A 24,498-nucleotide genomic window follows, 5' to 3' on the forward strand; every position below is an offset into this window, starting at 1 on the left:
GGAGCGGAAGTCCACCCTTCTTAAAGCAGGCTGGCTGGGAGATTCTGGGAGCGGAAGTCCACCCATCTTAAAGCAGGCTGGCTGGGAGATTCTGGGAGCGGAAGTCCACCCATCTTAAAGCAGGCTGGCTGGGGAATTCTGGGAGTGGAAGTCCTCCCCTCTTAAAGCAGGCTGGCTGGGAGATTCTGGGAGTGGAAGTCCACCCATCTTAAAGCAGGCTGGCTGGGGAATTCTGGGAGTGGAAGTCCTCCCCTCTTAAAGCAGGCTGGCTGGGGGATTCTGGGAGTGGAAGTCCTCCCCTCTTAAAGCAGGCTGGCTGGGAGATTCTGGGAGTGGAAGTCCACCCATCTTAAAGCAGGCTGGCTGGGGGATTCTGGGAGTGGAAGTCCACCCTTCTTAAAGCAGGCTGGCTGGGAGATTCTGGGAGTGGAAGTCACCCCTCTTAAACCATCTTGGCTGGGAGATTCTGGGAGTGGAAGTCACCCCTCTTAAACCATCTTGGCTGGGGGATTCTGGGAGTGGAAGTCCACCCCTCTTAAACCATCTTGGCTGGGGGATTCTGGGAGTGGAAGTCACCCCTCTTAAACCATCTTGGCTGGGGGATTCTGGGAGTGGAAGTCCACCCCTCTTAAACCATCTTGGCTGGGAGATTCTGGGAGTGGAAGTCACCCCTCTTAAACCATCTTGGCTGGGGGATTCTGGGAGTGGAAGTCACCCCTCTTAAACCATCTTGGCTGGGGGATTCTGGGAGTGGAAGTCACCCCTCTTAAACCATCTTGGCTGGGGGATTCTGGGAGTGGAAGTCCACCCCTCTTAAAGCATGCTGGCTGGGGATTTCTGGGAGTTGGAGTCCACCCACCTTAAAGGATTCTAGCTGGGGAATTCTGGGAGTTGAATTCCACCCATCTTAAAGCATTGCTGGCTGGGGGATTCTGGGAGTTGGAGTCCTCCCCTCTTAAAGCAGGCTGGCTGGAGGATTCTGAGAGTGGAAGTTCTCCCATCTTAAAATTCCCAAGACACCAGAAATACTTGAATAGAAAGTTAAAGAGATGATGTTGCATAATGAATACGATAGTCAGCAAAACATGATTTAAGTTCAGGAAAGGAAGAACGCATTAGCATGAAACCTTTTTTTAATCTACCCTCCTGGATTTCCTAGTGGTGCTCTATCCATTAAGCACTAAGTAGCCCAACCCTGATGAGGTTTTTAAGGTCAACTGAGGTCAAACTGCTGCTGCCAGCTAATGCAACAAACTGGATGGCAACCTCTAATTTGCTGTTCCCTTCTCCTAGTCTCCACCCCCTTCAATTTCTCAAATTCTCCTACGCTGCGAACTGGATATACATGAATATTACTAGCTAGTTACTCATTACACTGTTTGAGCATAGCTGGTCAAACTATGAGACATTTTGCAGCAATAATGCATAAAATCATTAAACATCCCACCCGGGGATACCGGCAGTCCTTGACTTATGACCACAATTACGACCTGTCGCTAAGCGATGGGGTCATTAAGTGAGTCACATGCAATTTTTAAGCTTTTTTTTTTTTTTGCATTAAGCAAATCACAGTCATTAAGCGAATCTGGCTTGCGTCACGGATTTTGCTTGTTCGAAGCCGGCTGGGAAGGCTGCAAGTGGTGTTCACACGACCCAAGAACAGTGCAACTGTCATAAATGCAGGTAGCCCTCAACGTACGACGGCAATTGCGCCCGGAATTTATGTCGTTAAGTGAGAAATTTGTTAGGTGACTTTTCCCGCCACGCTTGTTAAGTGGATCACGGCCGTTCTTAAATTAGTAACGCGGTTGTTAAGTGAATCCGGCTTCCCTTTGCTTGTCAGAGGGTCGCAAAAGGGGATCATGTGACCCCGGACATCGCAACCGTCATAAGTACATGCCAATTGCCAAGCTCCGGAATTTTGATCCCGTGACCCTGGGTATACTGGAACCCATCCTAAGTATGAAAAAATGGTCCTAAGTCACTTTTTTTTCAGTCCTGTTGTAACTTTGAACGGTCCTTAAGTGAACCGTTGTAAGTCAAGGACACTCTGTCCTGAACTAAATAAGCTTCCACCCACCTCAAAAAACAAACAAACAAAAAAAAAACAACTCAGGACAGAAAAGGGTAGGAAGAGACTTTTGGAATGATTCGCTCTCTCTTTCTTTTCTCCAAAGCCAGAGCCTGGAAGAGGATGGGTTTTGTAGTGGAGGCCATTTTGGATGTCTCTATTTAGAGTTTAAATTTAGAGTCTATTTAGAGTCTATTTAGAAAAAAGCCAACACAGTTCTGGGCTGCATAAACAAAGGGATAGAATCAAGATCACGTGAAGTGTTAGTGCCACTTTATAATGCCTTGGTAAGACCACACTTGGAATATTGCATTCAGTTTTGGTCGCCACGATGTAAAAAAGATGCTGAGACTCTAGAAAGAGTGCAGAGAAGAGCAACAAAGAGGATTAGGGGACTGGAGGCTAAAACATATAAAGAACGGTTGCTGGAATTGGGTATGCCTAGTTTAATGAAAAGAAGGACTAGGGGAGACATGATAGCAGTCTTCCAATATCTCAGGGGTTGCCCCAAAGAAGAGGGAGTCAAACTATTCTCCAAAGCACCTGAGAGTAGAACAAGAAGCAATGGGTGGAAACTAATCAAGGAGAGAAGCAACTTAAAACTAAAGAGAAATTTCCTGACAGTTAGAACAATTAATAAGTGGAACGACTTGCCTGCAGAAGTTGTGAATGCTCCAACACTGGAAATTTTTAAGAAAATGTTGGCTAACCATCTGTCTGAGATGATGTAGGGTTTCCTGCCTGGGCAGGGGGTTGGACTAGAAGGCCTCCAAGGTCCCTTCCCACTCTGTTGTTGTTATTGTTATAGAGTTCTTGAATAGTGGTGGTTTTAAGTCACTTTTTTCCCAGTCCCGTTGTACCTTTGAACGGTCATTAAGCGAACCGTTGTAAGACAAGATCAGGACCACCTGCGTATATATACATGTTACTAGTTAGCAATCAGGAGCTCAAATTAATATGTTCACCGCTCCCTCCTGTCCTCTTTACTCCGATAACCACCTTGTGAGGTAGGATTAGGTGAAGAATTAGGTGAAGCCTCTGGTGGCTCAGGCTGGTAAGACAGTCTGTTATTAACAGCAGCTGCTTGCAATTACTGCAGGTTCAAGTCCCACCAGGCTCAAGGTTGACTCAGCCTTCCATCCTTTATAAGGTAGGTAAAATGAGGACCCAGATTGTTGGGGGTAATTAAAGTTGACTTTGTATATAATATACAAATGGATGAAAACGATTGCTTGACATAGTATAAGCCGCCCTGAGTCTTTGGAGAAGGGCGGGGTATAAATGCAAGTAAAAAAAAAAGAGTGCTTGGTACAATGTGATTGGCACAGGATTGATCTTGGTTTGTGTAATTACCACGATCGCCTGACTCCCAATATGCTAATTCACGATCCTTGCGTCAGGAACCGTTGCATAATCTCCATTTGGCCACTCTCTCAGATTAACAGATTAGTTGGAAGGGATCTTGTAGGTTATCTAGTCCAACCCCCGCCCCCCCCCCCCCCCCCGCCCAAGCAGGAGACTATATCCTGAGTTCAGACAAGGCTGCGTTTTTGCGCCACTTGCCCGAGGAAAGAGCAAACGGCTGCAAACCTCGGCTTGTTTTAACCTTGATCTGTTTTTTGTGGCTTTGATGTGTAGGAATTTAGCACCCACCCCCCTCCTAGAAGAATGAAATATTTTAGAAAATATTTAAAAAGGCAGAATATATTTCCCTGGATGAGAAATGGAGAAACATGTTTTAAAGACAAAGCAGCTCCCTGCAACTTCCTGCCACCCCCCACCTTTGTCAATGGGCGATTAAGGCTTCAGCCAAGCTCACTCAATCCCCCCACCTTTGTCAATGACCGTCATTTGCAACACAATAAAACAGAAACTCACCGCATGGCAAGGCACAGGCAAGCTTGAGGGACAACCTACAATGTTAGCTAAGACCCCTAGACCACCTGGGAGTTTGACAACCAATCAGGATACTCTTCCTGTGTCCCAGAAAGTTCAAAGCTCAGAAAAAGCATAAAACCAGGGAGCACACAGGATCTCAGCCCTTTCTGTTCAGGATCTCAAGCCATGTGATCCTGACCACCATTAAACCATCTTTCCAAGCAGCCTCCATGTTTCCAGTGTCTTTGTCCCCACTTGGAACTGAACCCAGATGGATATTTCTTCCAACAGATGGAAGTGCCAAACTCGGCATTTTCCGGTAACGTTATGGATTCAGTGCATTGGATGGATACAACCGTAACGTGGATTAATTCAAAACCAGCATGTTGTGAGAACAGGGTCTCTGTGAGTGCGTTCACATGTAACAAAGAGACTAAACCAGACATTGGTAGAACTGGCAGCACAGAATTGCCTAACCAGGTTTAAAAAAAAATCAACATAAATCAAGGGCCTCTAACGTTGGCCACTTTAAAACCTGTGGACTTCAACTCCCAGAATTCCCCAGCCAGCATGGCTGGCTGGGGAATTCTGGGAGTTGAAGTCCACAGGTTTTAAAGTGGCCAAGGTTGGAGGCCCCTCCCACTTTCTTGCACCAAGAGGACATAAGCAAGACTTCAAGACATCCTAGGCCGTTTCTCATTGGCCAGACAAGTGGCAGGGGGTGTGCCTTGCTCGCTACAGCCAATCAGGGCTGAGGAGGTGCAATCAGCATTGACAGCTGCTCCCAGAGAGTTCTATAATAGAGAGGCTCACAAGTGGGCTGGTTTGTCTGTTCAACTCTTTTGCACGGAGGACCCGGTAGGCAAATATATATATATATAATAAAAAATAATAAGGTGATTAATTAGGTTTCCACATCAAGTATGGGGGATGTGATGTTAATCCGTTATGCTAAATTTGGATGCTAAATTTAACACTTTGTGTACATGAAAGAGAGACTTAAGTGGTAATTCTGCTTTTTTTATTGCAATTTGCAAACTTATTAACCTTTTTTGTGGGCCCAATTAATTGGGGGGTGGGGGGAAATGAGTTATTTATTATTTATTTTTAAAATGCATATGCTGCTCATCTAACTATCCAAAGCAATTCTGGATGGACATGGGGGTGTTATTTGCAACTTCCTGCTTAATATAGGTCTGTAAACTGGATTAGAAATTTGAAAAAGCAAATTGAAGAATGCAATGTGTCCATGCTCGGAGAATTTGATTTAATTTTAAGTGAAATATGGGAAGGAAGTCAGAAAAGTCAGGAATGGCAATTGGGATTAAAAGACCCCTCCCTTTGTGGTTGCCATTTTGACTTTTTTGACCTTTTTTGACTCCCTGGCTTGCAGGAAAACCACCTGCTTGCTATTGCCGTGTCTAATCCGTTTGTTGTGCCTTCTGGCTTAGAAACATTCAATATTTAGATGTGTATTTTCTGTGCAACCGGGTTCAATCCAGGTCTGTCAAGTGGACTAGAAACTTGAAAAAGCAAACTGGAGGAGGATGCAATGTGTTCATAATGTCGCCGGGAATTGAGTTCAGCTTGGAGAATTTAATTTGAACTGAAATATGGGAAGGAAAATCATAAAAGTCCAAGATGGTTGTCGGGATTAAAAAGCCCCTCCCTTTTGCGGCTGCCATTTTGACTTTTTTGACTCCCTGCCCGTGGCTGGCATTTTCGAAGCCTCTCGTTGCTTCTTCTGGCTGACCAATGTCCGATATTTAGACGTGTTTTTCCTTTGCAAACCAGGCTCAATCCTGCTTCTCTTCTTTTTCCTTCCGCCCTCTCTTGGCGCGTCAAACCCAGGCAGATCCCAAACGCCACGCCTCACCTGGGCAGGTAGGTGTGACCCACTGCAGAATGACTGGACTTCTTTTCTCTTTACTCAGTCGTTGCGCTTGTAATTGTTTTCCCGTTGTCCTCCTGGTTCTTTGGGGCTTTCTTCTAATGTGGGTTTGCTTTCCAGAATCACAAGATTCTAGGTTCCTGGGTGGACTTCAGTTCCCAGAATTCCCCAGCCAGCAAGGCCACACCCCCTGCTGAGAATTCTGGGAGCTGGAGGCCACGCAGTTGGATTAGGAAACGTTATAGCAGAGGTCTGCAAACTTGGCAGCTTTAAGACTTGTGGACTTCAACTCCCAGAATTCCCCAGCCAGCAAGGCCACACCCCCTGCTGAGAATTCTGGGAGCTGGAGGCCACGCAGTTGGATTGGGAAATGTTATAGTCTACAGATTCTCAATTTCAGACACTTTTAAGTTGTGCGGACTTCAACTCCCAGAATTCCCCAGCCAGCAAGGCCACACCCCCTGCTGAGAATTCTGGGAGCTGGAGGCCACGCAGTTGGATTGGGAAACGTTATAGTCTACAGATTCTCAATTTCAGACACTTTAAGTTGTGTGGACTTCAACTCCCAGAATTCCCCAGCCAGCAAGGCCACACCCCCTGCTGAGAATTCTGGGAGCTGGAGGCCACACAGTTGGATTGGGAAACGTTATAGCAGAGGTCTTCAAACTTAGCAGCTTTAAGACTTGTGGACTTCAACTCCCAGAATTCCCCAGCCAGCAAGGCCACACCCCCTGCTGAGAATTCTGGGAGCTGGAGGCCACACAGCTGGATTGGGAAATGTTATAGTCTACAGATTCTCAATTTCAGACACTTTAAGTTGTGTGGACTTCAACTCCCAGAATTCCCCAGCCAGCAAGGCCATACCCCCTGCTGAGAATTCTGGGAGCTGGAGGCCACACAGCTGGATTGGGAAATGTTATAGTCTACAGATTCTCAATTTCAGACACTTTAACTTGTGTGGACTTCAACTCCCAGAATTCCCCAGCCAGCAAGGCCATACCCCCTGCTGAGAATTCTGGGAGCTGGAGGCCACACAGCTGGATTGGGAAATGTTATAGTCTACAGCAGTGGTTCCCAACCTTTTCTTGTTTGAGGCACAACCTTTTCTTGTTTGAGGCACCCTTGGAAAGCCTTTCAAAAGTTCCCGGCACCCTTATAAGGAAATAGATATTTAAAATCTCTGTAGCTCAAAAGTTCCCGGCACCCTCAAAAGATCTCACGGCACCCCTTAGTGCCGCGGCACACTGGTTGGGAACCACTGGTCTACAGATTCTCAATTTCAGACACTTTAAGTTGTGTGGACTTCAACTCCCAGAATTCCCCAGCCAGCAAGGCCACACCCCCTGCTGAGAATTCTGGGAGCTGGAGGCCACACAGTTGGACTGGGAAATGTTATAGTCTAGAGATTCTCAACTCCCAGAATTCCCCAGCCAGCAAGGCCCAGAATCCCAGCCAGCCTGCTTTAAGAGGGCTGGACTTCAACTCCCAGAATTCCCCAGCCAGCTTGCTTTAAGAGGGGTGGACTTCCACTCCCAGAATTTCCCAGCCAGCTTGCTTTAAGAGGGGTGGACTTCAACTCCCAGAATTCCTCAGCCAGCAAGGCCACACCCCCTGCTGAGAATTCTGGGAGCTGGAGGCCACACAGTTGGATTGGGAAATGTTATAGTCTAGAGATTCTCAACTTCAGACACTTTTAAGTTGTGTGGACTTCAACTCCCAGAATTCCTCAGCCAGCAAGGCCACACCCCCTGCTGAGAATTCTGGGAGCTGGAGGCCACACAGTTGGATTGGGAAATGTTATAGTCTAGAGATTCTCAACTTCAGACACTTTTAAGTTGTGTGGACTTCAACTCCCAGAATTCCCCAGCCAGCAAGCTGGCTGGGGAATTCTGGGAATTGAAGTCTACAAACCATAAAGTGGCCAAGGTTCAAAAATACAGTAATTTAATCCAATTCAGTGGTCTCTCTCAAGAAAGGGTCACAAAAAATTGAGATGGTGGCCACAATCACACAATTGTTTGTTCTTTAACGTGGCATGTGGTTATGGCCTCCATTTTGACCCTTTCGGCCTGAACTTCATTCAACTTCCTGCTGTCTTTCAAGACAAAGTGAATTTTTTTTAAAGTCAGGATTATACCACTTTCCATCCTGCCTTCCCTGAGGCGCAATTAGACTACATTTCCCATCATTCCCCACCGGTAACCTGGTGTAATGGGTAGTAAAGTCTAGCAAAATTGAAGGGAAGGTCACTGTGATTCATCCACGGATGAGGAAAAATCCTTGAAGAGAACATCTTGTCTCAGAGATGGGATAATAGAGAGGATAAAGGAGGGAAAGGGCATGTTGATGCCCTCAGGAAGTTATAGCGACAGATAGACTCTTTGTGTCCATGGAGCTTTGATAGATGGATGGATGGATGGATGGATGGATAGATGGAAAGATAAATGGATGGATGGGTGGATGGATGGACAGACAGAGTGATGGATGGACGGATAGATAGATAGATGAATGGATGGATGGATGGATGGATGGATGGATGGATGGATGGATGGAAAGATAAATGGATGGATGGATGGATGGACAGAGAGTGATGGATGGACGGATAGATAGATAGATGAACAGATGGATGGATGGATGGATGGATGGATGGATGGATGGATGGATGGATGGATGGATAGATGGAAAGATAAATGGATGGATAGATAGAGAGATGGATGGATGGATGGTTCTATGGATAGATGGATGGATAAATGGGAAGATGAATGGATGGATAAATGGATAGATGGATGATATATGGAAGGATGGATGGATAGATGGAAAGATGGGTGGGTGGATGGATGATGGAAGGATACAGATGGATGGAAGGATGGAAAGATGGGTGGGTGGATGGATGATGGAAGGATACAGATGGATGGAAGGATGGAAAGATAAACGAATGAATGGATGGTTGAAGGAAGGAAGGATATAGATGGATGAATAGATGAAAAGATAAATGGATGGGTAGATGGATGGATGGATGGATGGATGGATGGATCTATGGATGGATGGAAAGATAAATGAATGAATGGATGGATGGATGGATGGATGGATGGTTGGATGAAGGAAGGATATAGATGGATGGATAGATGGAAAGATAAATAAATGAGTGAATGGATGGATATATAGATGGATGGAAAGATAAATGAATGGATGGTAGATGGATAGATAGATAGATAGATAGGTAAATGATGGACAGATCTCTTCCTGTTCCATAACTCCCACTAATCCAGCTTTTTATCCAATGCATCCAACAGTTCTCACTTTTTTCTGGAGATCGAAGCCTTTGAGAGCAACGTATCGCCAAGCCGGACGTCTCCCCCCATCTTCTCCAAGCCAATGGACTCCAACATCCGCCCATGGTGGGTACTTGATCGATTCCTCTGTTTTATTGGATTGATAAGCCCCCTCCCCCACCCTCTGCCCGAATCCCCAAAGCAAATGTGGGATGAACACTGCGCAGGAAGCATTAAATCACCACATGTCCTAGACCAGGGGTCTCCAACCTTGGCCACTTTATGACTTGTGGACTTCAACTCCCAGAATTCCTCAGCCAGCGCATGCTGGCTGAGGAATTCTGGGAGTTGAAGTCCACAAGTCATAAAGTGGCCAAGGTTGGAGACCCCTGTCCTAGACGTCTTTCTAAAGGGGAGGAGGGGTACAGGTGGTGATGCAATGATGTAGCCACAACCATGGAATAAAAGTCTTTTTTTATTTACATTTGTTCCCCTCTTCAATTTTTTAACCCCCTGCACGAACCCTCAAATATCTGCATTTTATTTATTTTATTTATTAAACACACTTACAAAATTCTGCGTGAATGAACCGCAGCTAATCCTCGACCTAGAACCACGACGGAGCCCCAAATGTTGTTACATGAGTTCTGCCCTGCTTCACGACATTTCTTGCCACCGTCGTTAAGCGAATCACTGCGGACGATGTTAAGTGAGTAACAGGGTCGTTGAGTGAATCTGGCCTCCCCTGTTGACTTGGCTCGACAGAAGGTCGCAAAAGGGGATTACGTGACCCCACCCCTCCCCGGGACACTGCGACCGTCATAAATACGAGTCGGTGGCCAAGTGTCTGAATTTTGCTCACGTGACCATGGAAATGCTGCAACGGTCGTAAGTGTGAAAAAGGGTCATAAGTCACTTTTTTCAGTGGGGCTATAGCTTCGTCACTAAACAAATGGTTGTAAGTCAAGGACTACCTGAATATACCTTACCTGTCCCTCGCGACGTCCAGGTGTATCCTATCATAGCCATAAGCAAGAAAGTTTCTCCCCTTTCCTCAAATTTTGAAACCTTAAAAGGATTTCCTCAGGAGCTTTGAATCATTAAAATCTAGCATGGGAAAGGGTTCCTGGAGGTCATCCAGTCCAACCCCCTGCTCTGTGTAGGAATTCAAGGGAAGGTAGCTGTTCTGTTTCCCTCCCCCCAATACTCCCAGCAAAGAGTCAGTCAAAGGCCTCCTTTTCTAATTTATTTACATAGATACATGTCCTGGCCACGTCTACCCACGGGCCTGCCAAGTTTCTGGAGATAACGAGGAAATTATAGATAAGGCCAGAATTACTCACGAATATATTCTTCCCTCCATTGATACAGTTTGCCCGCGCAAATTCATTGCTTTGTCCAAGACAAAAAACCAGGAAGTCCCGCCTCCTATTTATAGTCTCTGCAGATGTCACTTCATGACAATCATTCCTTGGCTTTATCCCAACGCTGCTTCTGCTGCGCGCGCCGGTCACGTCTGCGCAGTCTTGCATCACTCCAAAACTGTTCTTGGGGCGTTGCCAAATCAGAAGAAGGCTCAAGAGAATCAGGCCTTGCGGCCCTTCCTCCTCCCTTTAAATGGGTGCCAGGAAGGGAGAGGGCCCAAGAGAAGCAGGGCTTGCCAGGTCTTCTCCCTCACTTTCTGAATCATCCGAGTCCAGGAGTCCGGGTCCAGGAACCTGGGTCACAATAGTAGCCCAGACAGAGGAGGTTGTCCAACCAACCTCTCTTTGAACATGTCCAGCATTGGGCAGCCCACTGTAGTAAATTGTTGGAAACTTGCATTTTAATTTAGGGGGTCCCAAGAAGGAGAAATTCAGAATGATTGTTGTCGTCCACCAGTAGCCTGCGGAGCTGGTAAAGGAGTCGGACAGTGATGAGGCTGAGGAAGAACATGGGCCAGTCCTGGAGGCTGGGGAAGGCCCAGATGAGGACTCTGCGTCAGAGGCAGAGGTGGGGCCAGGGCCATCGGGGAGTGAGGTGCGGACTCCAGAGCCTCTGGAGACTGACAGTAGTGAGGCAGAGGAACAGGAGGAGCCTGTTCCTAATGCACGCATGAGAAGAGCTGCCAGAAGGCAAGAGCAGCTCAAGCAAAGAGGACGACTCAGGAGTAAGGCCAAGAGATGATTGGTCCCTCTCATAAGGCTTAAAAGACCAGCAACGGCGTTTGGGCTTTGCCGGAAAACAACGTTGATAGACTTGCTCCTTGTCTTGCTGCATTTATTTCTTGTCGGCGTCTTCTGCTTTTGAACTTTTGCCAAGAAAAGCCTTTGGCAGTTTGCCTAATTAGACCAAGGTTGGTGGTAAGACTGAAGACTTGTGTTATGAAGAATTTGTTTTGATTTAGTTTGGACTACGCTGAGAATGAGTGAATTCTCAGCTGTTCTAATAAAGTCTGTTTGTTTTTGAACTGATTGTGTCTACTACTACCTACTTGGGCCTGGGTCACAACAGGGATGCGGTGGCCAAGAGGCGGAGCTCTCGCCTCACAATCAGGAGGCTGTGAGTTCGATCCTAGGTAGAGGCAGATATTTCTCTCTCTGGGCACAATAAGAATAATATCTGCCAAACAAAATTCCGCATTGGCGACAGGAAGGGCATCCGACCAGTAAACCTTCTGCTAGCTCCATTCAGTGGCCCAGACTCCACTCCTCAAGAGATTATGGGGTCGTTAAATGATGATGATGATGATGGAGGAGAAATTCAGAAAGGACCTTGCGGGCAGATTCATGTCAGCTTCTTCCAATGATTGACTCATAGAAGAAATATCCCGATAATTGGTTCAGATGTTTTCTCGGACCTTCGCATTTCTTTTTCATTTCTTTTTCACGCAGTGCCTCCGCCAACTGCGAAGATATGGATTCCCCCCAATCAATCCAGGATGACATGACGGAGTATACCCCAAATGCTGAGAGTTGGTAAGGCAAGGCAGGGATTGTTAGGGTAGTGATGGAAGAGTTGGGGGGTGGGGGGGGCTATAGGTCAGCCTATAGGTCAGTCTTGGTGACTTGAAGGTGGGTGGACTTCAACTCCCAGAATTCCCCAGCCAGCCTGCTTTAAGAGGGGAGGACTTCCACTCCCAGAATCCCCCAGCCAGCCTGCTTTAAGAGGGGTGGACTTCCACTCCCAGAATCCCCCAGCCAGCCTGCTTTAAGAGGAGGACTTCACTCCCAGAATCCCCAGCCAGCCTGCTTTAAGAGGTGGACTTCCACTCCCAGAATTCCCCAGCCAGCATGCTTTAAGAGAGGACTTCCTCCCAGAATCCCCAGCCAGCCTGCTTTAAGAGGAGGACTTCCTCCCAGAATTCCCCAGCCAGCCTGCTTTAAGAGGTGGACTTCCACTCCCAGAATCCCCAGCCAGCCTGCTTTAAGAGGGAGGACTTCCTCCCAGAATTCCCCAGCCAGCATGCTTTAAGAGGGAGGACTTCCTCCCAGAATCCCCAGCCAGCTTGCTTTAAGAGGTGGACTTCACTCCCAGAATCCCCAGCCAGCTTGCTTTAAGAGGAGGACTTCACTCCCAGAATCCCCAGCCAGCTTGCTTTAAGAGGAGGACTTCCTCCCAGAATCCCCAGCCAGCTTGCTTTAAGAGGAGGACTTCCTCCCAGAATCCCCAGCCAGCTTGCTTTAAGAGGTGGACTTCCACTCCCAGAATCCCCAGCCAGCCTGCTTTAAGAGGGAGGACTTCACTCCCAGAATCCCCAGCCAGCCTGCTTTAAGAGGGTGGACTTCCACTCCCAGAATCCCCAGCCAGCCTGCTTTAAGAGGGAGGACTTCCACTCCCAGAATCCCCCAGCCAGCCTGCTTTAAGAGGGGTGGACTTCCACTCCCAGAATCCCCCAGCCAGCTTGCTTTAAGAGGGGAGGACTTCCACTCCCAGAATTCCCCAGCCAGCTTGCTTTAAGAGGGGTGGACTTCCACTCCCAGAATCCCCCAGCCAGCTTGCTTTAAGAGGGGAGGACTTCCACTCCCAGAATTCCCCAGCCAGCTTGCTTTAAGAGGGGTGGACTTCCACTCCCAGAATTTCCCAGCCAGCTTGCTTTAAGAGGGGAGGACTTCCACTCCCAGAATTCCCCAGCCAGCTTGCTTTAAGAGGGGTGGACTTCCACTCCCAGAATCCCCCAGCCAGCGTGCTTTAGGAGGGGTGGACTTCCACTCCCAGAATTCCCCAGCCAGCCTGCTTTAAGAGGGGTGGACTTCCACTCCCAGAATTCCCCAGCCAGCCTGCTTTAAGAGGGGTGGACTTCCACTCCCAGAATCCCCCAGGCAGCATGCTTTAAGAGGGGTGAACTTCAACTCCCAGAATTCCCCAGCCAGCATGCTTTAAGAGGGGAGGACTTCCACTCCCAGAATTCCCCAGCTAGCCTGCTTTAAGAGGGGTGGACTTCCACTCCCAGAATTCCCCAGCCAGCCTGATTTAAGAGGGGAGGACTTCCACTCCCAGAATTCCCCAGCCAGCATGCTTTAAGAGGGGTGGACTTCAACTCCCAGAATTCCCCAGCTAGCCTGCTTTAAGAGGGGAAGACTTCCACTCCCAGAATCCCCCAGGCAGCATGCTTTAAGAGGGGTGAACTTCAACTCCCAGAATTCCCCAGCCAGCATGCTTTAAGAGGGGTGGACTTCAACTCCCAGAATTCCCCAGCCAGCCTGCTTTAAGAGGGGAGGACTTCCACTCCCAGAACTCCCCAGCCAGCCTGCTTTAAGAGGGGAAGACTTCCACTCACAGAATTCCCCAGCCAGCATGCTTTAAGAGGGGAAGATTTCCACTCCCAGAACCCACCAGCCAGTATGCTTTAAGAGGGGAGGACTTCCACTCCCAGAATTCCCCAGCCAGCCTGCTTTAAGAGGGGTGGACTTCCACTCCCAGAATTCTCCAGCCAGCCATGCTTTAAGAGGGGTGGACTTCCACTCCCAGAATCCCCCAGCCAGCATGCTTTAAGAGGGGTGGACTTCCACTCCCAGAATCCCCCAGCCAGCCTGTTTTAAGAGGGGTGGACTTCCACTCCCAGAATCCTCCAGCCAGCCTGCTTTAAGAGGGGTGGACTTCCACTCCCAGAATCCCCCAGCCAGCCTGCTTTAAGAAGGGTGGACTTCCACTCCCAGAATCCCCCAGCCAGCCTGTTTTAAGATGGGTGGACTTCCACTCCCAGAATCCTTCAGCCAGCCTGCTTTAAGAGGGGTGGACTTCCACTCCCAGAATCCCCCAGCCAGCCTGTTTTAAGAGGGGTGGACTTCCACTCCCAGAATCCTCCAGCCAGCCTGCTTTAAGATGGGTGGACTTTCACTCCCAGAATTCCCCAGCCAGCATAGTTTAAGAGGGGAGGACTTCCACTCCCAGAATCCCCCAGCCAGCCTGCTTTAAGAGGGATGGACTTCCACTCCCAGAATTCCTCAGCTAGCATGTTTCAGTCCACCCATGTTCGAGTCACCAAGATTGGGAAACTCCACTGTAGATTAATTGCTCGCCTTGATTAGAATTATTGATTAGGTCTCCTTCTCCTGATGTGATCTGACCTCAAGGTTTCCAAAAATTGATTGGAAGGCACTTAGATGGAACATGGGTCCAGTTATTTGTGTATGTTGTGTTTTTTTCTGCTTGTGTGTGTTTTAATGAATCCTCTCCCCCACAAAAAAACCCTCATAGCATTCGTAGAGACCCTTCCGAGCAATTTGATTATCGGTTGCACAACAGCCTGACTAGGTAGGCCAGTCTGATGCTTTCCTTGTTCCAAAAAAAACCATCCGCCTTCCCCAAACAGGGGGAGACGTGGCTTGCGCCTTCCTTAGTCTGCAATCCAAAAAGCACCCAAATTTTTTTTCTCTTTTCCACAGCACGAATTCAACCCAAATCGCTCAGCCGAACAGTCGTCGTAAGAAGCTGAAAAAATATCTTTTCCGGGCAGTTTCAGAAGGAAATCTGGAGGATCTACAGAGCGTTCTGGCGGAAATGAAGGAGCGGTCGCACAGGTGCCAAAATCTGACCGTACAAGGTTGGTGGCTTTTGTTCTACCTCTGCAGGTGAATTTCTGCGGTCGGAATAATTTTAGGGTGCTTGGATGCTGAGAACGAAGGAGGCACCCCCATCCAGGGGGCTACAAGTATTGCATTTAGGGGCATCCGTGTCAGAAATGTCCAGAGAATCGTGGAAGAACTACCCCATTTTTTTGCAAGTTTGGTCCAGTGGTTAAGGCACCAGGCTAGGAACCAGGAGTCGGGGAGTTGTAGTTTTGCCTTAGGTAGGAAAGTTGGCTCTGTGACTTTGAGCCAATCACCAAGAGACGGTGAGTTCTAGTCCTGCCTTAGTCATGAAAATGGCTAGGTGACTTTGGGCCAATCACCAGGAGATGGTGAGTTCTAGTGCTGCCTTAGCCATGAAAGCGAATGGGTGATTTTGGGCCTATCACCAGGAGATGGTGAGTTCTAGTCCTGCCTTAACCGTGAAAGCGAATGGGTGATTTTGGGCCAATCACCAGGAGACGGTGAGTTCTAGTGCTGCCTTAACCGTGAAAGCGAATGGGTGATTTTGGGCCAATCACCAGGAGACGGTGAGTTCTAGTGCTGCCTTAACCATGAAAGCGAGTGGGTGATTTTGGGCCAATCACCAGGAGACGGTGAGTTCTAGTCCTGCCTTAGCCGTGAAAGCTAGTTGGGTGATTTTGGGCCTATCACCAGGAGACGGTGAGTTCTAGTCCTGCCTTAGTCATGAAAATGGCTAGGTGACTTTGGACCAATCACCAGAAGATGGTGAGTTCTAGTCCTGCCTTAGCCGTGAAAGCTAGTTGGGTGATTTTGGGCCAATCATCAGGAGACGGTGAGTTCTAGTCCTGCCTTAACTGTGAAAGCTAGTTGGGTGATTTTGGGCCAATCACCAGGAGATGGTGAGTTCTAGTCCTGCCTTAGTCATGAAAATGGCTAGGTGACTTTGGGCCAATTGCCAGGAGACTGTGAGTTCTAGTGCTGGCTTAAGTATGAAAATTGGCTGGGTAACTCTGAGTCAAGCACTCGGAGACTGTGAGTTCTAGTCCTGTCTTAGGCAGAAAAACTTGCTGGGTGACTTTGAGCTCAGCCCAATCCACCTCACAGGGTTGTTGTCGTTGTGGGGAAAACAGGAAGATTTGTTGGATATGTTTGTCACCTTGACGTGTTTGTAAAATATAATAAAGGTGGGATATAAATAAATAATAAACAAATAAATAAACAAATAAAATAAACAAACAAACAAACAAAAACAATTATTTGGGTATTGGTAGGACTTAGACTTTCCAGGAGGGGATCCAGTAGTTTTTGGAAGTAACTTTTTGAAAGCAAGAAAGGACCTCTGGTGGCTCAGACTGCTAAGACAGTCTGTTATTAACAGCAGCTGCTTGCACTTACTGCAGGTTCAAGTCCCACCAGGCCCAAGGTTGACTCAGCCTTCCATCCTTTATAAGGAAGGTAAAATGAGGACCCAGATTGTTGGGGGCAATAAGTTGACTTTGTATATAAATATACAAATGGATGAAGACTATTGCTTAACATAGTGTAAGACACCCTGAGTCTTCGGAGAAGGGCGGGATATAAATGCAAATAAATAAAAAAATAAAATAAAATAAATAAGAAATAGTTTCTGGTGGTATCAGGTGGGGTGAATGGACACATTCCAGGAGAAATAAGGGATGTTCCAGAATTCCTGGGAATGTTCCAGAGTTCTCTGTAATGTTCTGCTATTCTCCAGAATGTTCTGGTTCTCTCTAGAAAGTTCTGATCTTCTCTAAAATGTTCTGCTTTGCAGAAAGTCCTTATTTTCTCCAGAATGTTCTGGCTTAATCCAGAATCTTCTGTTTTTCCTCCAGTAAGGTTTGGGTTTTCTCCAGAACGACCTGGTATTCTCCAGAAAGTTCTGGTATTCTCCAGAACATTCTGTCCTGGTTTTTTTCTAGAAAATTCTGGCATTCTTCAGAATGTTCCTTCCTTCAGAATGTTATTGTTTTTCTCTAGAAAGTTCTGATTTCCTCCAGAATGTTCTGGCTTTCCTTCCGAATGTTCTGGCTTTTCTCTAGAAGGTTCTGGTTTTCTCCAGGAAAGTTTGATTTTCTCCAGAACGGTCTGGTTTTCTCCGGAAAGTTCTGGTATTCTCCAGAACATTCTGTCCTGATTTTTCCTCTAGAAAATTCTGGCATTCTTCAGAATGTTCTTGTTTTCCTTAGAAACTTCTGGTTTTCTCCAGAATGTCCCGGCTTTCCTTCAGAACATTCTGGTTCTCCCCCACCTCCTTTCTCTAGAAAGTTCTGGTTTTCTCTAGAACGTTCCGGGTTTTTCTAAAATATCCTGGAATTCCATGAATGTTTTTCTCCAGAATGGCAAGCTTTGCCCATTCACAATAAGAAACATTAATTCTTTTGTGCACCCCGCCCTATGAACAAGCACTTGGATCCCCATCACCGCAGTGACTGGATACCTGCAATTACTTTATTATTATTATTTTTTCTAAACGAGCTTTTGGTACAATTATGCCTTCTCATTTGCCTCCCGAGAAAGGGATTGGTAATTTCCTCCTAGTTACATGGCGGTAGCGTTCCCAATCAGCCCTTAATTAACACGGAGGGACATCCGGGATAATTTCTCCTTATTTTAGATACCATTTAGATATGAGCCGGCCATGTGCAGCAGCTGCCAAAAAAGCCAACACAGTTCTGGGTTGCATAAACAGAGGGATAGAATCAAGATCACGTGAAGTGTTAGTGCCACTTTATAAGGCCTTGGTAAGGCCACACTTGGAATATTGCATCCAGTTTTGGTCACCACGATGTAAAAAAGATGTTGAGACTCTAGAAAGAGTGCAGAGAAGAGCAACAAAGATGATTAGGGGACTGGAGGATAAAACATATGAAGAACAGTTGCAGGAACTGGGTATGTCTAGTTTAATGAAAAGAAGGACTAGGGGAGACATGATAGCAGTCTTCCAGTATTTGAGGGGCTGTCACAAAGAAGAGGGAGTCAAACTATTCTCCAAAGCATCTGAAGGCAGGACAAGAAGCAACGGATGTAAACTAATCAAGGAGAGAAGCAACCTAGAACTAAGGAGAAATTTCCTGACAGTTACAACAATTAATAAGTGGAACGACTTGCCTGCAGAAGTTGTAAAAGCTCCAACACTGGAAATTTTTAAGAAAATGTTGGATAACCATTTGTCTGAAATGGTGTAGGGTTTCCTGCCTGGGCAGGGGGTTGGACTAGAAGACCTCCAAGGTCCCTTCCAACTCTGTTAGAATAGAATAGAATAGAATAGAATAGAATAGAATAGAATAGAATAGAATAGAATAGAATAGAATAGAATAGAATTTTTATTGGCCAAGTGTGATTGGACACACAAGGAATTTGTCTTGGTGCATATGCTCTCAGTGTACATAAAAGAAAAGATACGTTCATCAAGGTACAACATTTACAACACAATTGATGGTCAATATATCAATATAAATCATAAGGATTGCCAGCAACAAGTTATAGTCATACAGTCATAAGTGGAAGGAGATGGGTGATGGGAACTATGAAACGATTAATAGTAGTGCAGATTCAGTAAATAGTCTGACAGTGTTGAGGGGATTATTTGTTTAGCAGAGTGATGGCCTTCGGGAAAAAACTGTTCTTGTGTCTAGTTGTTCTGGTGTGCAGTACTCTATAGCGTCATTTTGAGGGTAGGAGTTGAAACAGTTTATGTCCAGTTATTTATAACAGTTATTATGTTATGTTATTTTGCAGAATATCTGATGAATAAAATGACCTCTTCAGACACCGGGAAGACCTGCCTCATGAAAGCTCTGCTGAACATCAACCAGAACACCAAACAAATCGTGAAGATGCTACTGTCGTTTGCGGAAGAAAACCAGATCCTCGAAAAACTCATCAACGCGGCTTACACCGAGGAAGCCTATCGAGGTATTGGCGCCGGCTCCAGGTGCCAATTTTGTCAAAAAATGGCAGAGAATTACTTCCCTCCTGCACCCTGGGAAGGCTCCGAAGGTGGTTCTCAACTTACGGCCACAACTGAGCCCACAATTTCGGTTTGCTAAGCGAGACGGTCGTGAAGTGAGTTTTGCCTTGTTTTATGACCTTTCTTGCCACCGTGATCAGGCGAATCATTGCCGTCGTTCAGTTAGTAACATGGTTGTTAAGTGAATCCCATTGGCTTGGCTTGTCAGAAGGTCGCCAAAGGGTCAGCCGTCATAAATGTGAGTCAGTTGCTCCAGCAACTGAATGTAAATCATGTGACCTTGGGGGGGGGTTGCTGCAAAGGTTATAAGTGTGAAAAACGGTCATAAGTCACTTTTTTCCGTGCCGTTGTAACTTCGAACGGTCCCTAAACGAACTGTTGTAAGTCGGGGACTGCCTGTATTTCGGCTGCGTAGCGGAGAAAAAATGATATTGTAGGGACTGGTTAGCAATCACGCAAAATCCTCAAATCTAGTGAGAAATTCACCCAGAAGATAAATGGAAGTATGTATTTTTCATTCTTGTAAGTCCTCGACTTACAACAGTCCACTCAGTGACCGTTCAAAGTTACAACTGAAAGAAGTGACTTACGACTGTTTTTCACACTTACGACCCTGGCAGTGTCCCCATGGTCGCACGATCAAAATTCAAATAGTTGGAAACTGACTCATATTTATGACGGTCGCTGTTTTCCAGGGATCACTTCCAGTGTCTCACGTAGCAACATAAATTTTGGGCTCCGTTGTGGTCGTAAGTTGAGGACTATCTATATATTGTATCTTGAATCGTAAAGTAATTGCATATATTAACTACGGTATATTGGAGAATATGTTAAGAGGATAAAGGTATCCCTCGACTTACGACCATTCGTTTAGTGACGGCATTGAAAAAAGTGACTTACGACCATTTTTCGTTGCGGCATCCCCATAGGCATGGGATCAAAATTCAGATGGTTGGCAACTGACTCACAATTATGACGTGGGGGATCACGTGATCCCCTTTTGCGACCTTCTGACATGCAAAGTCCATGGGGAAGCCAGATTCACTTAACAACCGTGTGACTAACTTAACGACGGCAATGATTCACTTAAGAGCCGTGGCAAGGAAGGTCGTAACATGGGGCAAAAAAACCCTCACTTAACGACTGTCTCTCTTAGCAATGGAAATTGTGGGCTCAATTGTGGCCATAAATCGAGGACTACCTATAGATTATAACATAGACTAACTAGCAAAAGTTATCACAGTCAGGTCAAGATCTGTTATCAATGCCTTTTAAAAAGCGACTGTTCTTACCACAGGTATCCGTGGTAGAGGTCAAAAAAGTCAAAATGGCAGCCTCCACTGTGTAATGACTCCACAATCGGATCAGATTTAACATATATCATAAATTTGCAGCCGAGATACTTGGTCTCTCTATAAATCAATCAGAATAGAGTTGGAGCCAGAATAGAATAGGATTAAGAGTTGGAAGGGACCTTTTAGGTCATTTAGTCCAACCCACCCCTGTCCAATCAAGAGACCCTATACCGTTTCTGACAGACAGCAGTCCAGACTCTTCTTGAAAGCTGTTTTTACCTCCTCCAGCATGGATCTTCCTGCCCCCCACTTTTTTTTCCTAAAGACGGGGTACATCTGACATCCCAGATTATGTAGGTTCACACTCCTGATATTTCCTTGGGCATCAGTGCACCCCCAACACTTCTGGACAGCCCTGAAAATGGGAAAGAAGCAAGTCTGAATAGGGTTAGACCGTGTTCGTGTAAAAGCTTAACCACGTTTAGCAACAACACCCCAAGTGTGTCATAGCCACAACAACATTTAATGTCATTAAATAAGTGTCCGGAGTAGACAGGAAAAACTATATTGTGCTTTAACCCAGGAAGCGAATTAAAAGCATAAAGACGCTTCCTGAAAGATAATTTTTGAAAGAGAAGCTTGATGAAAGGTTAAAATGGAAGAAACCACGATTAGATGAATGCCGTGGCCTGTTGTTTACAGTAAATCCAGACGCAAAAGAGGTTTATCATCTAAATCAGGATTTCTCACGCTTGGCCGCTTTAAGAGGTGTGGACTTTAACTCCCAGAATTGCCCAACTAACATGGGAGTTGAAGTCCATCATTCTTAAAGTATGCTGGCTGGGGAATTCTGGGAGTGGAAGTCCTCCCCTCTTAAAGCATGCTGGCTGGGGGATTCTGGGAGTGGGTCCTCCCCTCTTAAAGCATGGCTGACTGGGGAATTCTGGGAGTGGAAGTCCTCCCATCTTAAAGCATGCTGGCTGGGGAATTCGGGGAGTGGAAATCCACCCCTCTTAAAGCAGGCTGGCTGGGGGATTCTGGGAGTGGAAGTCCACCCCTCTTAAAGCATGGCTGGCTGGGGATTCTGGGAGTGGAAGTCCACCCCTCTTAAAGCAGGCTGGCTGGGGGATTCTGGGAGTGGAAGTCCACCCCTCTTAAAGCATGGCTGGCTGGGGATTCTGGGAGTGGAAGTCCACCCCTCTTAAAGCAGGCTGGCTGGGGGATTCTGGGAGTGGAAGTCCACCCCTCTTAAAGCATGCTGGCTGGGGAATTCTGGGAGCGGAAGTCCTCCCCTCTTAAAGCATGCTGGCTGGGGGATTCTGGGAGCGGAAGTCCTCCCCTCTTAAAGCATGGCTGACTGGGGAATTCTGGGAGTGGAAGTCCTCCCATCTTAAAGCATGCTGGCTGGGGAATTCGGGGAGTGGAAATCCACCCCTCTTAAAGCAGGCTGGCTGGGGGATTCTGGGAGTAGAAGTCCACCCCTCTTAAAGCATGGCTGGCTGGGGATTCTGGGAGTGGAAGTCCACCCCTCTTAAAGCAGGCTGGCTGGGGGTTTCTGGGAGTGGAAGTCCACCCCTCTTAAAGCATGCTGGCTGGGGGATTCTGGGAGTGGAAGTCCACCCCTCTTAAAGCATGGCTGGCTGGGGGATTCTGGGAGTGGAAGTCCACCCCTCTTAAAGCATGGCTGGCTGGGGGATTCTGGGAGTGGAAGTCCTCCCCTGTTAAAGCAGGCTGGCTGGGGGATTCTGGGAGTGGAAGTCCTCCCCTCTCAAAGCATGCTGGCGGGGGATTTTGGGAGTGGAAGTCCACTCATTTTAAAGCAGGCTGGCTGGGGGATTCTGGGAGTGGAAGTCCACCCCTCTTAAAGCATGGCTGGCTGGGAGATTCTGGGAGTGGAAGTCCACCCCTCTTAAAGCATGGCTGGCTGGGGGATTCTGGGAGTGGAAGTCCTCCCCTGTTAAAGCAGGCTGGCTGGGGGATTCTGGGAGTGGAAGTCCTCCCCTCTCAAAGCATGCTGGCGGGGGATTTTGGGAGTGGAAGTCCACTCATTTTAAAGCAGGCTGGCTGGGGGATTCTGAGAGTCAAAATCTATTCATTTTAAAGTAAGTGGCTGGAGAATTCTGGGAGTTGAAGTCCACCAGTGTTAAAGTGCCCAAGGTTGAGAAACACCCATCTGAAATTATTATTTTTTTCTTTTTTTTTTTTAATATGGAAACTTGCAAACGAAGGTGATGATTCTAGTTTTGTTTCTCCATCCCAGGCCAGACGGCTCTAAATATTGCCATCGAGAGACGTCAGTACGACATCACTCAGACCCTGATCGAGAGAGGCGCGGACGTCAATGCCCATGCCCAGGGCGTGTTTTTTAATCCCAAACGCAAACACGAAGGCTTTTATTTTGGTAAGGGTCTGACAGAAGCTGAGCTCTGGTGGAAAGGAGCTGTTGATTAACAGGCCAAGTCAGGCTGGGTCAACAAACATACGTCTTCCTCCAGTGTTCCAATTTGCGAGGTTTTAGGGTCACAAGCTTGATCTAGGGCAGGGGTCTGCAAACTTGGCTCTTTTAAAATTTGTGGACTTCAGCTTTGCTGGCTGAGGAACTCTGGGAGTTATGTTATAATATAATATAATATAATATAATATAATATAATATAATATAATATAATATAATATAATATAATATAATATAATATAATATAATATAATATAATATAATATAATATAATATAATATAATATAATATAATATAATATAATATAATATAATATAATATAATATATAATTAATATAAATAATATAATATAATTAATATTATATATAATATATATATATATATATATAAGCCGGAGTTTTCAGCACGTTTTTGTGCTGAAAACTTCCCTCGGCTTATACTCGGGTCTATACGGCTTATACTCGAGTTTTTTTTTTTAAAGCCCCTCGGCTTATACTCGAGTATATACGGCTTATACTCGAGTTTTTTTTTTCTTTTTTTCACATTTTACCGGACGGAAGCCCTGCCGGTGCAGTGGGAGGGCGGGGCGGGGGAGCCGCCAGCCTTCTCAGCTGAGGGAGGTTTCCAACCGGTAGGTGCCTCATTTCCCACCCTCGGCTTATACTCGAGTCCCCAGTTTACCCCAGTTTTTGGGGTAAAATTGGGGACCTCGGCTTATACTCGGATCGGCTTATATTCGAGTATATACGGTAATATATATAATATAATTAATATAATTAATATAATATAATTAATATAATATAACAACAGAGTTGGAAGGGACCTTGGAGGCCTTCTAGTCCAACCCCCTGCGCAGGCAGGAAACCCTACACCATCTCAGTCAGATGGTTATCCAACATTTTCTTTAAAAAAGTTGAAGTCCACAAGTCTTAAAAGAGCCAAGTTTGCAGACCCCTGGTCTAGGGGTTAAGGCATCAACCCAGGGGTGAAATCCAATTTTTTTCCCTACCAGTTCTGTGGACGTGGCTTGGTGGGCGTGGCAGGGGAAGGATATTGCAAAATCTCCATTCCCTCCCCACTCCTGTGGGAAGGATATTGTAAAATCTCCATTCCCACCCCACTCTGGGGCCAGCCAGAGGTGATATTTGGCGGTTCTCTGAACTATTCAAAACTTCCGCTACCGGTTCTCCAGAACCTGTTAGAACCTGCTGGATTTCACCCCTGCATCAACCCCTAGGAGACAGTGAGTTCTAGTCCCATTTTAGGCCTGAAAGCCACCTGGGTGACTTTGGGCCAATCACCAGGAGATGGTGAGTTCTAGTCCTGCTTTAGGCATGAAAGCTGCCTGGCTGACTTTGGACCAATTACCAGGAGACTGTGAGTTCTAGTCCTCCTTTAGGCTTAAAGCTACCTGGCTGACTTTGGACCAATTACCAGGAGACTGTGAGTTCTAGTCCTCCTTTAGGCATGAAAGCCAGCTGGATCACTTTGGACCAGTTGCCAGGAGACTGTGAATTCTAGATCTGCTTTAGGCATGAAAGCTGCCTGGCTGACTTTGGACCAATTACCAGGAGACTGTGAGTTCTAGTCCTCCTTTAGGCATGAAAGCTACCTGGCTGACTTTGGACCAGGGG

At 46.5% G+C, this 24,498-nt stretch overlaps 1 protein-coding gene across 1 annotated transcript in view; it reads left to right on the top strand.

Moving 5' to 3' along the window:
• TRPV3 (transient receptor potential cation channel subfamily V member 3) overlaps nucleotides 1–24,498 on the top strand; it is an 86,871-nt gene that overhangs the window by 22,257 nt on the left and 40,116 nt on the right. Inside the window, exons 3-8 of the mRNA XM_058164005.1 lie at nucleotides 5,744–5,833; nucleotides 9,134–9,238; nucleotides 11,986–12,069; nucleotides 14,980–15,137; nucleotides 18,886–19,062; nucleotides 22,673–22,813. Coding sequence (XP_058019988.1) covers nucleotides 5,744–5,833; nucleotides 9,134–9,238; nucleotides 11,986–12,069; nucleotides 14,980–15,137; nucleotides 18,886–19,062; nucleotides 22,673–22,813 — 755 coding nt within the window. The remainder of the gene's footprint in view (nucleotides 1–5,743; nucleotides 5,834–9,133; nucleotides 9,239–11,985; nucleotides 12,070–14,979; nucleotides 15,138–18,885; nucleotides 19,063–22,672; nucleotides 22,814–24,498) is intronic.

This window comes from Ahaetulla prasina, chromosome 1 (genome assembly GCF_028640845.1).
Source record: "Ahaetulla prasina isolate Xishuangbanna chromosome 1, ASM2864084v1, whole genome shotgun sequence".
In the NCBI taxonomy this organism is placed as follows: Eukaryota; Metazoa; Chordata; class Lepidosauria; order Squamata; family Colubridae; genus Ahaetulla; species Ahaetulla prasina.